The 14,081-nt window shown below is 33.4% G+C and overlaps 1 protein-coding gene across 1 annotated transcript in view; it reads right to left on the reverse strand.

The window, feature by feature from the left end:
• Positions 1–14,081, reverse strand: part of LOC107699023 (calcium/calmodulin-dependent 3',5'-cyclic nucleotide phosphodiesterase 1A-like) — a 64,520-nt gene that overhangs the window by 1,334 nt on the left and 49,105 nt on the right. Inside the window, exons 4-14 of the mRNA XM_016500181.1 lie at positions 12,904–13,086; positions 11,426–11,492; positions 11,202–11,318; positions 8,497–8,637; positions 8,197–8,297; positions 5,168–5,293; positions 4,976–5,077; positions 3,617–3,737; positions 2,476–2,557; positions 1,034–1,148; positions 761–948 (exon numbers count right to left, since the gene is read on the reverse strand). Coding sequence (XP_016355667.1) covers positions 761–948; positions 1,034–1,148; positions 2,476–2,557; positions 3,617–3,737; positions 4,976–5,077; positions 5,168–5,293; positions 8,197–8,297; positions 8,497–8,637; positions 11,202–11,318; positions 11,426–11,492; positions 12,904–13,086 — 1,343 coding nt within the window. The remainder of the gene's footprint in view (positions 1–760; positions 949–1,033; positions 1,149–2,475; positions 2,558–3,616; positions 3,738–4,975; positions 5,078–5,167; positions 5,294–8,196; positions 8,298–8,496; positions 8,638–11,201; positions 11,319–11,425; positions 11,493–12,903; positions 13,087–14,081) is intronic.

Raw genomic sequence — 14,081 nt, forward strand, 5'->3', positions numbered from 1 at the left:
TAATATAAAATAAAATATAAAATAATTAATAATTGGCACATAAGCTAATAAAGGGTTTAAAATATAAATGGTGAAGTCTTTTTTCAATTTTTGAAAACTATACATAAGTGATTTTATTACAGTCATAAAACAATGTATTTTAATATTTAATAATAAAATAAAATATATACTTTTATACAAAATTAAATAAAATATAAATACAAACATTTTATTGTTTTATTTTATTTATTATTTTATTAACATTTTACAATTTTATTTAAATGTAAATATATTTGGAGGCAATTTATTTTATTTAATACAATTAAAAAAATAATATTTTTTGTATTATGTATTTATTTTGTTTATTTTATTTTGTATTTATACTTTATTAACATATTTGATTTTATTAACATTTTAATTTTATTTTAGATATTAATATTTATATATTCATATATTTTGTTAACAAAGTGAGGTGCACACTCAAAGTTATTATTTGGTTTACAAAACATTGTGTGAATTAATAATATATTACAATCTACTATACGTAGATATAGTACCACTATATGTTTGTTCCTTCTGTTACTTAAACACCACCACTCAAATGTTTAGAGACACTCGACTAAATTTATGTTTTTAATGATAATTAAAATGTTTAATCTAAAGGCTTTTGGCACATGCCCATTTGGCACATTTTTTTTATTCATTTATTTATTTATTTGTAATGAACGAGTTGGAGTGTATAGTGAATAGGGGATAGAAACACAATCAGATGTGTGCAGACCTTGAACAGACAGCTCTTTCCAGCGCTCCTTGTTGTTCTGGATGATCTCAGAGAGCAGGTGTCGGACTCGTTTCAGGTCGATGCCGCCCAGTGAGTAATCTGTAGTGCCTCCCTGCTCGTCAGTCGAACCCCGACCGCTGTGTCTCTGTACTGCCTCCACCACCGCAGCCGAGCCCCGACCCGTCAAACTGCACCGCAACAGCAGATTACACACACATTATCATCTCTCAATCAAACACCTTTACCATGATGAACACATGACCATCACCTCACCTTGACCTGCGGACACCCCCAGATTTTACAGCTTCCTCTATGAGAGGACTAATGATCTTCTCTGTGGTGTCGACCAGAACAGAGAACGTGGGCTCGACGATGAAATCGATGAACCCTTTGAAGAAAAAAATGGTATTTGTTTAGAAACCTTTGTTATTTATTTACCAGCTAGAAACTCATTAGCAATAATGGCTTTTTGATCCAATCAAGACGCCTTTAGTTATTGTGTCATTAAATCAAAACACATTTATTTTATGAGCTCCATTAAATATTACAAGAGAACTTGTAATTGCCTCAGCAGCCTCTTGATGGCAGTAAAGAGCTGAGCATGACGGCACTAAAGGCACGTCTGTATGGATATGTTCACAACAGAATAGTAACATATTGTTCTCTCATATTAGTCTCTTATACTGTAATATTTCTACAGTATTATAATATGTATACTGTGCACAAATATGCAAATTTTGCATAGAATACATTGATGTTAATTAGTGGCATCAAGTTATCATCTTGCAAAAAAGTTATTTAGCATTTCTAACTTTATATATAACTATATATAACTTTTTTATTTTATTGTTTTTTCTAAAATAGATTTTTTTAAACTTTTGTTGTTGTTTTTATTATCATTCTGAAAATGACAATTTCCAAATTAAAAAAAATCTAAACAAAATATATAAAAGCACAAGAAAACATTAAAAAATACAGGGAGATAAAAAACAATATATTCATTTTACAAAGATACAAATCTGTATCAGGTGCTCTGTCTTGACTAATACTGTTCTAATTTTAAAAAATCATTTCAAATTTCAATACTCTTTAAAAAAAACATAATACCCATTTATTCAAATTTATACAACGTTGAATCAAAATATTTCTTACTAAAGGTAGATTTTGTAATGTCAATTTAATGCTTTTTCTCAACTAAAACAATACTTACCTTAAATTATCTTTTGTATAGGGTCATTTCTCAGCTAAAATTGTGATTAATTTGTGATCAATTTGATTAATCGGCACATAATATAATTAATTAGATTAAAAATGTAATCGCTTAACAGCCCTATTCTAAATAAACACTGAAGTTTTGTTAAAACAGTATTTGAAGGTGTTAATCAATTGTTTTAGTATTAACATTAACACCTAACATTTGGTAGTCCAATTAAATAATGACTCAAAATAACAATGTTTATTTGTCAGCCTTGAAAATGGAAGGTCAAGCTGAGCATACGGCATTATGGAATACAGTATTACAATTGTAGAAGACCGTCTGCATATTTCATGCATAAACTTTGTAAAGCTAGCAAGTACAAATACTATACAGTGATAGTAGAAGTAGTATGTGAGCATGCTGTTCCAGACATGGCCATGGCTGTCAGTGCTCGTGTGTGTGTGTGTGTGTGTGTGTGTGTGTGTGTGTGTGTGTGTGTTTGTTAGCTCTACTGCACCTATCTGAGACTGGGCAATCATGGTAGCTTTCCGGTCACACAGTGGAGAGAACGGCAGCCCTAGTTCTGCCTCCTTGTCACCCTGCAGAGACAATAAAAGAATCAGAAAGAATTACTCACTCGCACTGATTCAGAGTCCTGTGAATAATCTAATAAAACTTTCCTCTTCCGTCTTTGTGCTTGAGAAGCATAGCAGACAGAGACATCATGTACCCGTGATTTCTGAGCCAATGGGATTCTGAGTGCAACTTCCAAAACAAACTCAGAATACAAATGGATCCTGGTTAAGTTCAGTTGCGACTTTTCATGGTTATACATTTTTCTATTCTATTCTATTCTATTCTATTCTATTGTGATTAATATGTCTTCATTAAACGTATGTACACTTAAAAAAAATTAAGAAATTATTCACACACACGCAACCACACACACACACGCACGCACGCACGCACACAGAGCAATTCAATGCAATTAAATTCTTTGGTCATGTGCATGTGCATAACCTCTTAGATATGGTTATTATGGTTTAAACTAAAACTAAAAATAATAAAAACATTTTTGTTATTTCAAATTAAAATAAATTTTACTACTAATTTCTCACTTTCATTCAGATTAACTAAACTAAAACGTAACTTTTTTTGTTTTGTTTATTGTTTTTTCTTACTGTATTTCATGTTAAAGTTTCTAAAATCAATAAAGACAGTATTGAAAAAAAAATTCAAACTTAAATAATAATGTATCCAAACTATATAGATATATTTAAAACAATAACTAACAAAAATGACAAAAACACACAACAAAATTACTAAAATATTAATTCATTAAAGCTTTAGTTATTTAATTAAAAAATGAAAATGAAAATGGAAAACAGAAAAATAAAAACGAATGAAAAATATTTAAAAAAAAAAGCATCTTAATGGTAGTATAATAACACAGCTCTTTGATGGACTCCAGTTTTCCAAGATAATGTTTATATCTAGTCGAATGAAAAATATTTTTAAAAAAAAGCATCTTAATGGTAGTATAATAACACAGCTCTTTGATGGACTCCAGTTTTCCAAGATAATGTTTATATCTAGTAAGTGTGTGTCTCTGGGAGTTCTGTTTGTGTTACGAGAGATAAATATTATGAAGAGTGTACCTGTCTGAAGAACTCCTCCATGAGGGCTTGTGTCCAGCGGTAGTGCAGTTTCCAGCCCTTAGCGGGATGGCTGATATCAGCCGCGTGCAGCATCAGGGACAGCGCTTTAGCCTTGTCTATTCTGATAGACACATTCATCAGAGCTTCATCAGTCACATACAAACACTTCATCACAAACACTAGCTGAAAAATCCACTGGAGTGCGTGTAAACAAATTATGAATCCATAAATTACACACCCACACATTCACAAACAAAGGACACGAGAGGATTGTGTCTAAATGGCACCATCATCCTCTGTCTGTCACTCTGTTTCTCTGTTTAAAATGTGCAATTTGCAACTGTAGTAACAACTATATTTTGTCAGAAATACTACAGTACTTTATTTTTATTATAGAGTTTTTTTAAAAGATTTACACTGCTGTTTGGAAAAAAGACTAAAGGAATAAATAAAAAATAAATACTACTATCAAATGTATTTTATAACAAGCACAATATATACACAAATCTAAGATATGGTCAAAATCTTTTAGTTCAAACTTATAGTTATATTATATATAAGATACTTTATAAGATACGTTATAAGATACTTTAATGTTTCATGAGCACCCAATCAGCATATTAGAATAATTCACAGGATTAATTACATTTTAAAATATATTAACAAAGAAAACTGTTATTTTAAAGTGTAATATTATTTCAATATTGTAGTTTTAATTCTATTTTTATAGTATGCAGCTCATACAGTATAATTGTCTGACTACAAACTTTTGTATAATAGTGTACAGTATATTCACTTTTCTGTTTATTATCTAGTCACTTTAGCATATAATTTGTCTTGGGCATTGGCAAAAAAAGGTCTAGGTAAAGATTAAACAAGCAGACTTTTTTATTAAAAATAAACTTAAAATGTCAAGTGAAATTTAAGACATCAAGAGTCTTAAAATAAAGTCCTGTTAAAAATAATTTCTGCCAACAGAAGGATGCATCTGAAGTACAAATTAGAGAGAATAAATGTCCTCATAGATCTAAAATGTCTTTTTTCCCCCCTGGGAAAATAGACCCTGGAGTTTTAGTTGTTTTTGTTAATAATCTTATGAGCCTGGTTAATGACCCGTGTCGACTGATTCTGTTTGGAGCTTAATGGACGCAAAAACAAAACAAATAAAATAATTCATAACAAATGAATGAAGAGAAAAGTCTCTAGTTTTGAAGCATTTATTTCATCAGACCACCCAGTCCTAACGGTTACTATGCAAGAAGCATGACACATTTCCATTCAGCGGACACTCATCACACTCATTCATTAACGGCCTTGTGTTCACACATGCTCAGAGAAAACAGCAGGAGCGCCACTCACCCCTCCGGCTGCTGCAGCGCGTTCCTCATGGTCTTGATCTGCTGGAAATGGCAGGACATATCTGTGCTCATGACCATCTCGATCACCAGCGTACGCAGCTCCCTGTGGAAAACACAACACAGCACAACTCAAAGCACATGCACTTTCCCAGAACAGATCCTCCATTCCTCGCAGGAACGAACCCCAGCGTACCTCCAGTCATCCTTCGAGAGGTTGACCAGGATGTTCATCTCATCTTCTTGCATGAGTCTGTAGGCTGCGCTCACGTGGTGGTTTTCCAGAACCGAGCGATCGTTGTACAGGATGGCCACTTCTGATCTGTGCGGGACCAAAGACAGAAGAGTCAAAAAATATCCTACATTTTTTTAAATAACTTTGTAGTACCTTTAAGGTTAGTGAAAGTTAATTTACTCAAAAATGAAAATTGCATCATCATTTAGTTGCCTTTACGTCATTTCAAGTCTTTCTTTCTTTGTTTTGTGGAACACAAAAGACGTTTTTTTATGAAAGCTTATTGTCACCAAGGGCTGTCAAGCTTCAAAAAGGACAACATAAAAGTAGATCATATGACTGATACAGTACCTTTCAAGTGTTCTGAAGTTTTGTGTGAAAAGACATTTTGCCTGAAAATACTGCCCTTAGTTGTTCAAACCTGTCAGGCTGTAACCAGTCATGTGACGCACAAGAACTAATTTGGCATCATTGATGTCAAACTTGGCATGATGGATCTAAAAGAGCTGTTTTTAAATTTAACACAAGATTTGTGATCTCAGTTGCACTTGTACATATTCAAAATTTTACATACCTTTGGTTATGAAAACAATTGGGGCTTTACTATTTAATGTCAATGACATATTTTATCGCACCAGTTTAAATATAGGAATGCAATTTTTTTTGCAATTTTTCCTTTTGTGTCCCATGCAAGAAGAAAAGAAGTTACAAACATTTTATTCTAAAATGCTAATATAGCTAAAGTAAAGAACCTGCTGTATATTGTATATAGTTTTTAAAAGAAGCCTCTTATGCTCACCAAGGCTGCATTTATTTGATTAAAAAATACAGTAAAAATTGTAATACTGTGAAATATTTTTACAATTCAAAATAACTGTTTTCATCTGACTTATATTTTAAATTGTAATTTATTCCTGTTTTTTCAGCATTTTGTCTTTCAGCCATTACTGCAGTCTTCAGTGTCACATGATTCTGCAGATATTATTCTAATATGCTGATTTGGTGATGATTTGATTTCATATTATTATAAATGTTGAAAACTTGTCGTGCCTAATATATTTGTTTGATCAACAGAAAATAAAAAAAATGGAATTTATCTGAAATAGAAATGACTTTACTGATACTGACTTTAAAAAACTTACTAAAACCCAAACAAGCAACTCTATATTAGCCAAACATGTTTCTTGATAAGAACAGGGCTTTTTCTGAACCAAAAGTCCTGAAGACTTAACTATATCTTACTGTAAGTTCCTGTTAGTCACTATTCACCTTTTAGCCCATTCCACACAAATGTATTTCTAAGAAAACACATTTTATTCAGTGAGATAGACAGATATTACTCAGGAGATTTATTTTTCATCCTCTTGAGGAGTAAATTTGAGGAGAACTACAAGCTGAGGTGGAACATCAGTGGCAATCAGAGATATCAAGAGTAATGGCTCCATTTTTCCCATCACACAAGTCTCGTCTCCCACAACTCACTGATGATCGAGCGCTCCTCCAAAATCACTGCATGCCGCAGTACCATCGGTTTCTGTCTGCTGCAAAAGCTAATGCCATGATATACTTTTCAGAATAATGACGTCTGCCATGGGCTGTCACGCAAAATGAGGCCTGTTACTCTAAAAAGGATCTCAAGGATCCTTTGGCATGTATTAATGCAAAAAAGATGTCCTGCTTGACGTGAACCAACACAGAGCAACTACAGCAACATGAGTGGAGATTCTGCTGTAGATTCTGCCACTGAAGATTAATTGAAAACATAATCAATTCTGCTCTCAGCTCTGCAATAGCCCACCAGAAGCAAGATAAACTTTGTTAGAATGTGACCAGTGTATTATCTCTCTCTAGTACGTACACACACACAATCTCTGTGGCTTTTATACTAGGCTCCAGTCCAAAATCTAGTAAGCTGCCTACATAGGCAGCATTTTAATGCATCATAGACGTGCTACGGATGCAAAAACTTTTCCAAATGGTAGGTAGCATTATTATAATTTTAAGACAACTCCATATGGCCACATTTTAAGGCAGCAATGCAATTTAAGGCAATAATGCAAATGCATTGCGACAAGCTTGCTTTAAAAAAATCCATTCAAGACATAAGAAATGCTGATTAAAATTATTTATAATAACACACATTTTATAAATAGTTTACAAATATTAATACATGGCATAAAGTTTTATTTTAAATAATGTTTTAAGTTTAATTTTGAATATATTTTGAATATTTATTAATAATGGAAAACGTTTTAGAAGAAAATGTTTTTTAATATAATTTAAAATTGAAAAATATAATCAACATATGATTTCATTTATACCAAGAAACAAGTATTTAACTTAACAAATATTAGCTTGCTTATGTCTAGATTTCATAGAATTTGCTGTAGATGCAGGTTTGATGTTATTGTGTCTTTGAAAGTCAGTCTAAAGCTAGTTTTCATAGCACGGACCTTCATACAAAGACACTGTCCATCATTAGCTCACTGAAAAATTAAAGAAAATAATCTAAAATGTAGATGGGCTTGTTTCTCCATCAGAACAGATTTTGAAAAATTTAACATTACATCACTTGCTCACCAAAGGATCCTCTGCAGTGAATGGGTGCCGTCAGAATGAGAGTCCAAACAGCTGATAAAAACATCACAATAATCCACACCACTCCAGTCCATCAATCAACATCTTGTGAAGTGAAAAGCTGTGTTTTGTAAGAAAAAAATCTATCATTAAGGTGTTTTAATTGTTTGGACTCTCATTCTGACGGCATCCATTCACTGCAGAGGATCCATTGGTGATCAAGTGATGTAATGTTAAATTTCTCCAAATCTATTCCTGTGAAGATACACACTCATCTACATTTTGGATGACCTAAGGGTGAGGACATTTTCAACAAATGTTAATTTTTGGGTGAACTATTCCTTTAAGATAGCTTATTTCGAATTTGTACACTTCATTGAGACCACTGGCTGCTTCTTTTGGTCACCACACACCTGGTCTGGATGTGGAAGTTATTGGTGGTTCCAGTGTGTTCAAAGTCGTGGATAGCAGCAGCAAACACCATGGCCAATATTTCCAGTTCAGTGAGCCAGTGCTGTGGGAGAGCAAACCAGTCAGCCATTACCCACATAATCATCATTACCATGATTCAACATCATCAAAATGAATTTCAACAGCTGCGCATATTAACCTGCAAGTTAAGACCTCAAGCGTTCAGCTCGTATCGACTACAAACAGATGTCATATTTGTCAGTGCGAGACATGCATGCACAATTCACGGAGCGTTCACTCACCATAATGCCAGTGTGTAGCATTAGATAGTGTGCTGTCTGTGTGACATCGGCAGCGTGGATCAGATTGTGGTAAGGGTTTCTGTGCTTGCTGTAGCCTATTTCCAGAGCTTCCACAAATGACACCAAGGAGGACACTGGTATCTGCACAGAGAAGAACAAAAATCACAGTACAACTACATTTTAACTACACTACTATTCAAAAGTCTGGGGTCAGTAAGAATTTTATTTATTTATTTAAAAGAAACTAATACCCTTTTTTAGCAAAGACGCTGCACAAAACCTGCAAATATTTTTTTTTTTAGTTTGACCTGATATCTCACAACTGCAAATGTATTTATCTTAATTGATCATAATTATGACGTTATATCTCATAATTGCAACCTCATATCTCACAATCTTTATTATAAAATAACTTTATTTTATTAATTAATTACATTTTTTTTGGTTTACATTTGTTTCAAACATTCTCTCATAATTACTTTTTATTTTTTTACCTTAAGGCAAAAACAATATTGTCTATTTTTTTTTCTATGTCATGTTTCAGTGATTTGTGAGTCTTTTTGCACTCTATGTTCCTTCATCATTACATTAAATTCAGACTGCAAACTCACCACCATAAATCTTTTTTTTTTTTTGGCTTGGAAACACTTAAACATCTGTATTCTTTCACCAAGGTGGATGGAACGCTGTACTAAAATATACTGACACTGTTGTTATTGTTAACTAAAACTAAGAAACTATAGACTAAAAATCTTACACATTTTTCTGTGATTAAAACTAAATATAATATAAAATATAAAAGAGCATTAGATGAATATTAGATGAAAATGTTGCATTGGAAAGTAACTAAAAAAAGTTAAAGATGAAGTACTAAACTAAAACTGAAAAAAATGTATGAAGGCTAAATAGAAATATTAAGAAAATTAAAATAACAAAAGTTGGTTTAAGATCCATTAACAGAATCGAACAACATAAAAAAAAAAACATTGTGTTATTTTAAAAAATATATATATATAATTTATTTTTTAATGGAACTGATTCTTGATTTCCAACCCTACTAGAAACACAGAATGTGCTTTCAGGCTTCAGCCTGAGGCCTTAAATGTCCTGTCACAGCAGATTAATGGAGCATGTTACAGGCAACCGAAGTGTGAAGGACCCATTTGCAGGAGCGTTATATCCATGTGTAATCACATGAAGAGAAGGGACTCCATACCTGACCACCTAAACCCAAACACAGACCACATGTGTCGCTTGCATTTATATTGTAATCATGAGGCTCTGTGTGTGTGAATTTAGAATCTGTCGTCACCGTGCTTGTGAAAGGGGTAAGAAGGGATGAGAGCTGACACAATGGTGAAAAACAATGAAAGAGCACAGATGGAAAATGTCAGACGACTCATATCAGATGTATATCACATATAAATCTCCTGCTAGAGGGAAAAAACATGCATGCTTTGGGGACGACGTCAACTTTGGTTAAAACTTTGGCTTAGAAAAAAGTGTGACTCCAAAAGGATGAAATCATAATATATTAGAGAAATACTTTGTACCATGTCGTTTCAAACCTGTATGAGTTTCTTTCTTCCACTGAATGCAAACAGAAAGATTATTTGATGAGCTTGTTACTCTTTTCTATGCAGTCACAAAGAATGGAGTCTGAAGATTTTAAGCTTCAAAAATGAAGCTAAAGAACTATAAACATATTATAAAACTAGTTAATTTAACTCATGTATTATATTTCAAGTCTTTTGACGACAAATGAAAGCTTTTTGACTGTAGAATGGATTGTAATTTAAGTTGCTATTCACTGAACCATCATTAATTTTTTGTGAATAAATCTTTACATTGATCATTCAATCTGGTTCATAAGACTGAATCACTGAATCAGACTTGATCAGTTAGAGAACTCCTCAATTCAATGATTCTAAACTGATTCAGTGATCGGGCTGAACTGATTTATTGATCAAAAGTGAATTACGACTTAAATTTCAGTCTTTTCTCACACAAAGTTACATGCTTTCAAAAGACTTTAAATAAAATGCATAAGTAATATGCAGTAGGCTACAGATATGATTTTTGTTAAAGCAATAAGCCCCAAGAAGCCGTGGTTTACAGTGAATTTATAACAGCTAAGGGGCGTTGTTGTCTAAAAACCCCCTTAGCTGTTATAAATTCACTGTAAACCACGGCTTCACGGGGCTTATTGCTTTTATAAAACAGTTATTCCATATACGTAGTAAGGTTTCACAGAATAAAACAGAGCAAGTAAAGTGTAATAATATAAATAAAAACAGTATTCTTCCACCAAACGATGTAGTTCCTCAGAAACAGTTGTGGTTCCAACAAAGTGGTTGCTGAACAACACACAGAAGTAAACAAAGGTGTATGATTGTAGTGTAATTTACAACAGCTTCGAACACGGCTCAACCAATCAGAATCAAGGACCGGAACTATCCGTTTTATAAAATGATTTTTTCTTTTAGAAGTTTGAACGCCTCAGTTCTTATTCATTGTAACTGCATAAAAAAGGACACAAATACATATACGGTTTGAAAGGACATAAGGGTAAGTAAATGACAGATTTAATTTTATTCAGTGGCAGCATGGTCGTTTCCCTATGGGTGTATGAGTCAGTATCCCAGGTAAACAATGTGTTTAATATCCCAGTTTTGGTGTGTGTCTGGTTTTCAAGTCTCGCATACCCTGAAGCGGCTGATCAGGTCATATCTGGTGAGCAGTTCATACACCAGGAACTTCAGAGCGTGTTCACTACTCGCCTCTTGAAGCGTGAAGACGTCAAATGACCATTTATCAACATCCTGAAAAAGAGGAAGACTCCTATGAATTGGTGGCAGATACAGTATAAAAGTTTAAGGAAACAAACTAAAGCCATGTTATAGTCTACTATAGTAAAGATAATCTGTACCTTTAGAGCTGTAATTACAGATGGTGGATAGGTCAACCCTGCCATGTTGGATGTTCTTCTGTACATTCTGCAAACACACACAAACCATCATAAATCTATGGCCGTTTTAAACAAGACACATTTTAGTACAGATTTTTTTTGTGAACAAATCAAAATGTAATGCCAGATTATCACATGTGAAAATTGCATTTGGTTAGTTGACATTGAATACTTTTTGGAAGTCCTCCGGTGTTACTGCATACTCCATCTAAAACTATTTTAAAAAGCTCATTCTTTTATGCATGTCAAGGACCGGAACTATCCGTTTTATAAAATGATTTTTTCTTTTAGAAGTTTGAACGCCTCAGTTCTTATTCATTGTAACTGCATAAAAAAGGACACAAATACATATACGGTTTGAAAGGACATAAGGGTAAGTAAATGACAGATTTAATTTTATTCAGTGGCAGCATGGTCGTTTCCCTATGGGTGTATGAGTCAGTATCCCAGGTAAACAATGTGTTTAATATCCCAGTTTTGGTGTGTGTCTGGTTTTCAAGTCTCGCATACCCTGAAGCGGCTGATCAGGTCATATCTGGTGAGCAGTTCATACACCAGGAACTTCAGAGCGTGTTCACTACTCGCCTCTTGAAGCGTGAAGACGTCAAATGACCATTTATCAACATCCTGAAAAAGAGGAAGACTCCTATGAATTGGTGGCAGATACAGTATAAAAGTTTAAGGAAACAAACTAAAGCCATGTTATAGTCTACTATAGTAAAGATAATCTGTACCTTTAGAGCTGTAATTACAGATGGTGGATAGGTCAACCCTGCCATATTGGGCAAAAATACAGTGTATGGGTCAAAATTATTGATTTTTCTATTATGCCAAAAAATCATTAGGGTATTAAGTAAAGATCATGTTCCATGAAGATATTTTGTAAATTGCCTACTGTAAATATATCAAAACTTAATGTTTGATGAGTAATATGCATTGCTAAGATCTTAATTTGGACAAATATGTTAATAATAGGCATGCTAATAAGCAAATAGTTAATAGTGCAACTTTAATAAAATGAACTTTGTACTGATATTTTTCAGTACTGAATCAAATATATTTCTATTTATTTTGAAGAATGTTCGTAACCAAGGTGTTTCGGTTCCCATTGACTTCTATTGTATTTTTTGTCCAATGGGAACTGAAACTGTTTGGTTACCAACATTCTTCAAACGATATCAGAGCAACATTAGGGTGAGTAAACAATGACAGAATATTCATTTTTGGGTGAACTTAATAAATATTATCATGAGGTTTTGTGTAAAATGTTACTGACAATGATTAACTTAAGCATAAATCACAATGCATTTTTTATTAAATGAATCATTGAGAATTTCCTAATCAAACTATCATGAACTTTGGTCATGTTGAAGCGAATTATAAATCATTTCTGATTATGGTGAACATACTAACTCTTGGATAACAAACAGAATAGATACCGTTCAACAAAGATCCCAGCCTGAACGGCGTGAACGATGCTGCGGAACCGGGGCTTTTCTTCCGGCCGTCTGCGCACCACTTCCATCTTCCTGGTGAAGGTGGAGGCCAGCCAATCTCGCACCTCCATGGGCACAGAGTCTGCCTGGATATCACTGAGCTCATCCTCTGTGTCCAGAAGCCGCCTGGAGAACAACAAACATTTTCACAGAGGGCATTACTACAAAGAGCCCACAGCAGCTGCTTTGAAGAGCCCACAGCATGACCTTTACCAAGATAAATATTATATGTTAGTATGCGAAGTAGAAGAGTGTAATTGGTAGCAATTGTGCAATTGGTAGCAGTTTTTATTGAATTGATAAAAAATATTTCTTATCACCATAAAATTGACAATTTTCTGCTTTCAAATATTAAGTTCCGAATACTGCAAATAGAAAAATTAATAATAACATAAGTAAATAAAAACACAAAGCATTCATCACCATCATGACATCTGTCAACACTGTTCTCTTGATATCAGCTTCGGTAATTGAAAAGCTATAGTCTGGTCGACCTATATCTGCATGTGGTCGAGCTATATCGGTCAACAGGAAATCTGTGCTTTAGTGACAGTATCAGAAAACATCAGTGGAAATCAGAAGTACAGAGCTGGAAAACCCATAGGAGGCTGCAGCCTACATTCAAATGTGCGTCGGTGGGTGTTACAATCGCTGGAATGTGCAATAACTGATGGGTAAAGATTAAGAATACTGTATTTAGGGGTTATTTTTGGCTCCCTATGTGGGTTGTAATAGGGTGAGTCTCACAAAACCTGTCAGGAATATGTCCCAGTCATATTTCACACCTAAGTCAAAATAAAAATCCTTATAGAAAATGCAGCCCATTTTCAGAAACAGTAAGACTTTATGCATTGCAACAATGAACGCTTGAAATTAAAAAATCTTAATGGTCCTAAAATATGTTTTAATTTATTTATTAAGAAGTGTGTGTGTGTGTGTGTGTGTGTGTGTTTATGTTTGTGGAGAGAGAAAGAGATTTACATATATACAAATCATTATTGTATTTGAAGTAAAAAAGAAAAATTTAAAATCTTAATGGCCCTAAAATATGCTTTATTGTTGAAAAAAATATTAGAGAAAGAGAGAGATCATAGCTGTATTTGATGTAAAAAAAAAAAAAA

This window comes from Sinocyclocheilus anshuiensis, unplaced genomic scaffold (assembly GCF_001515605.1).
Source record: "Sinocyclocheilus anshuiensis isolate Anshui unplaced genomic scaffold, SAMN03320099.WGS_v1.1 scaffold18, whole genome shotgun sequence".
NCBI classification, from domain to species: domain Eukaryota; kingdom Metazoa; phylum Chordata; class Actinopteri; order Cypriniformes; family Cyprinidae; genus Sinocyclocheilus; species Sinocyclocheilus anshuiensis.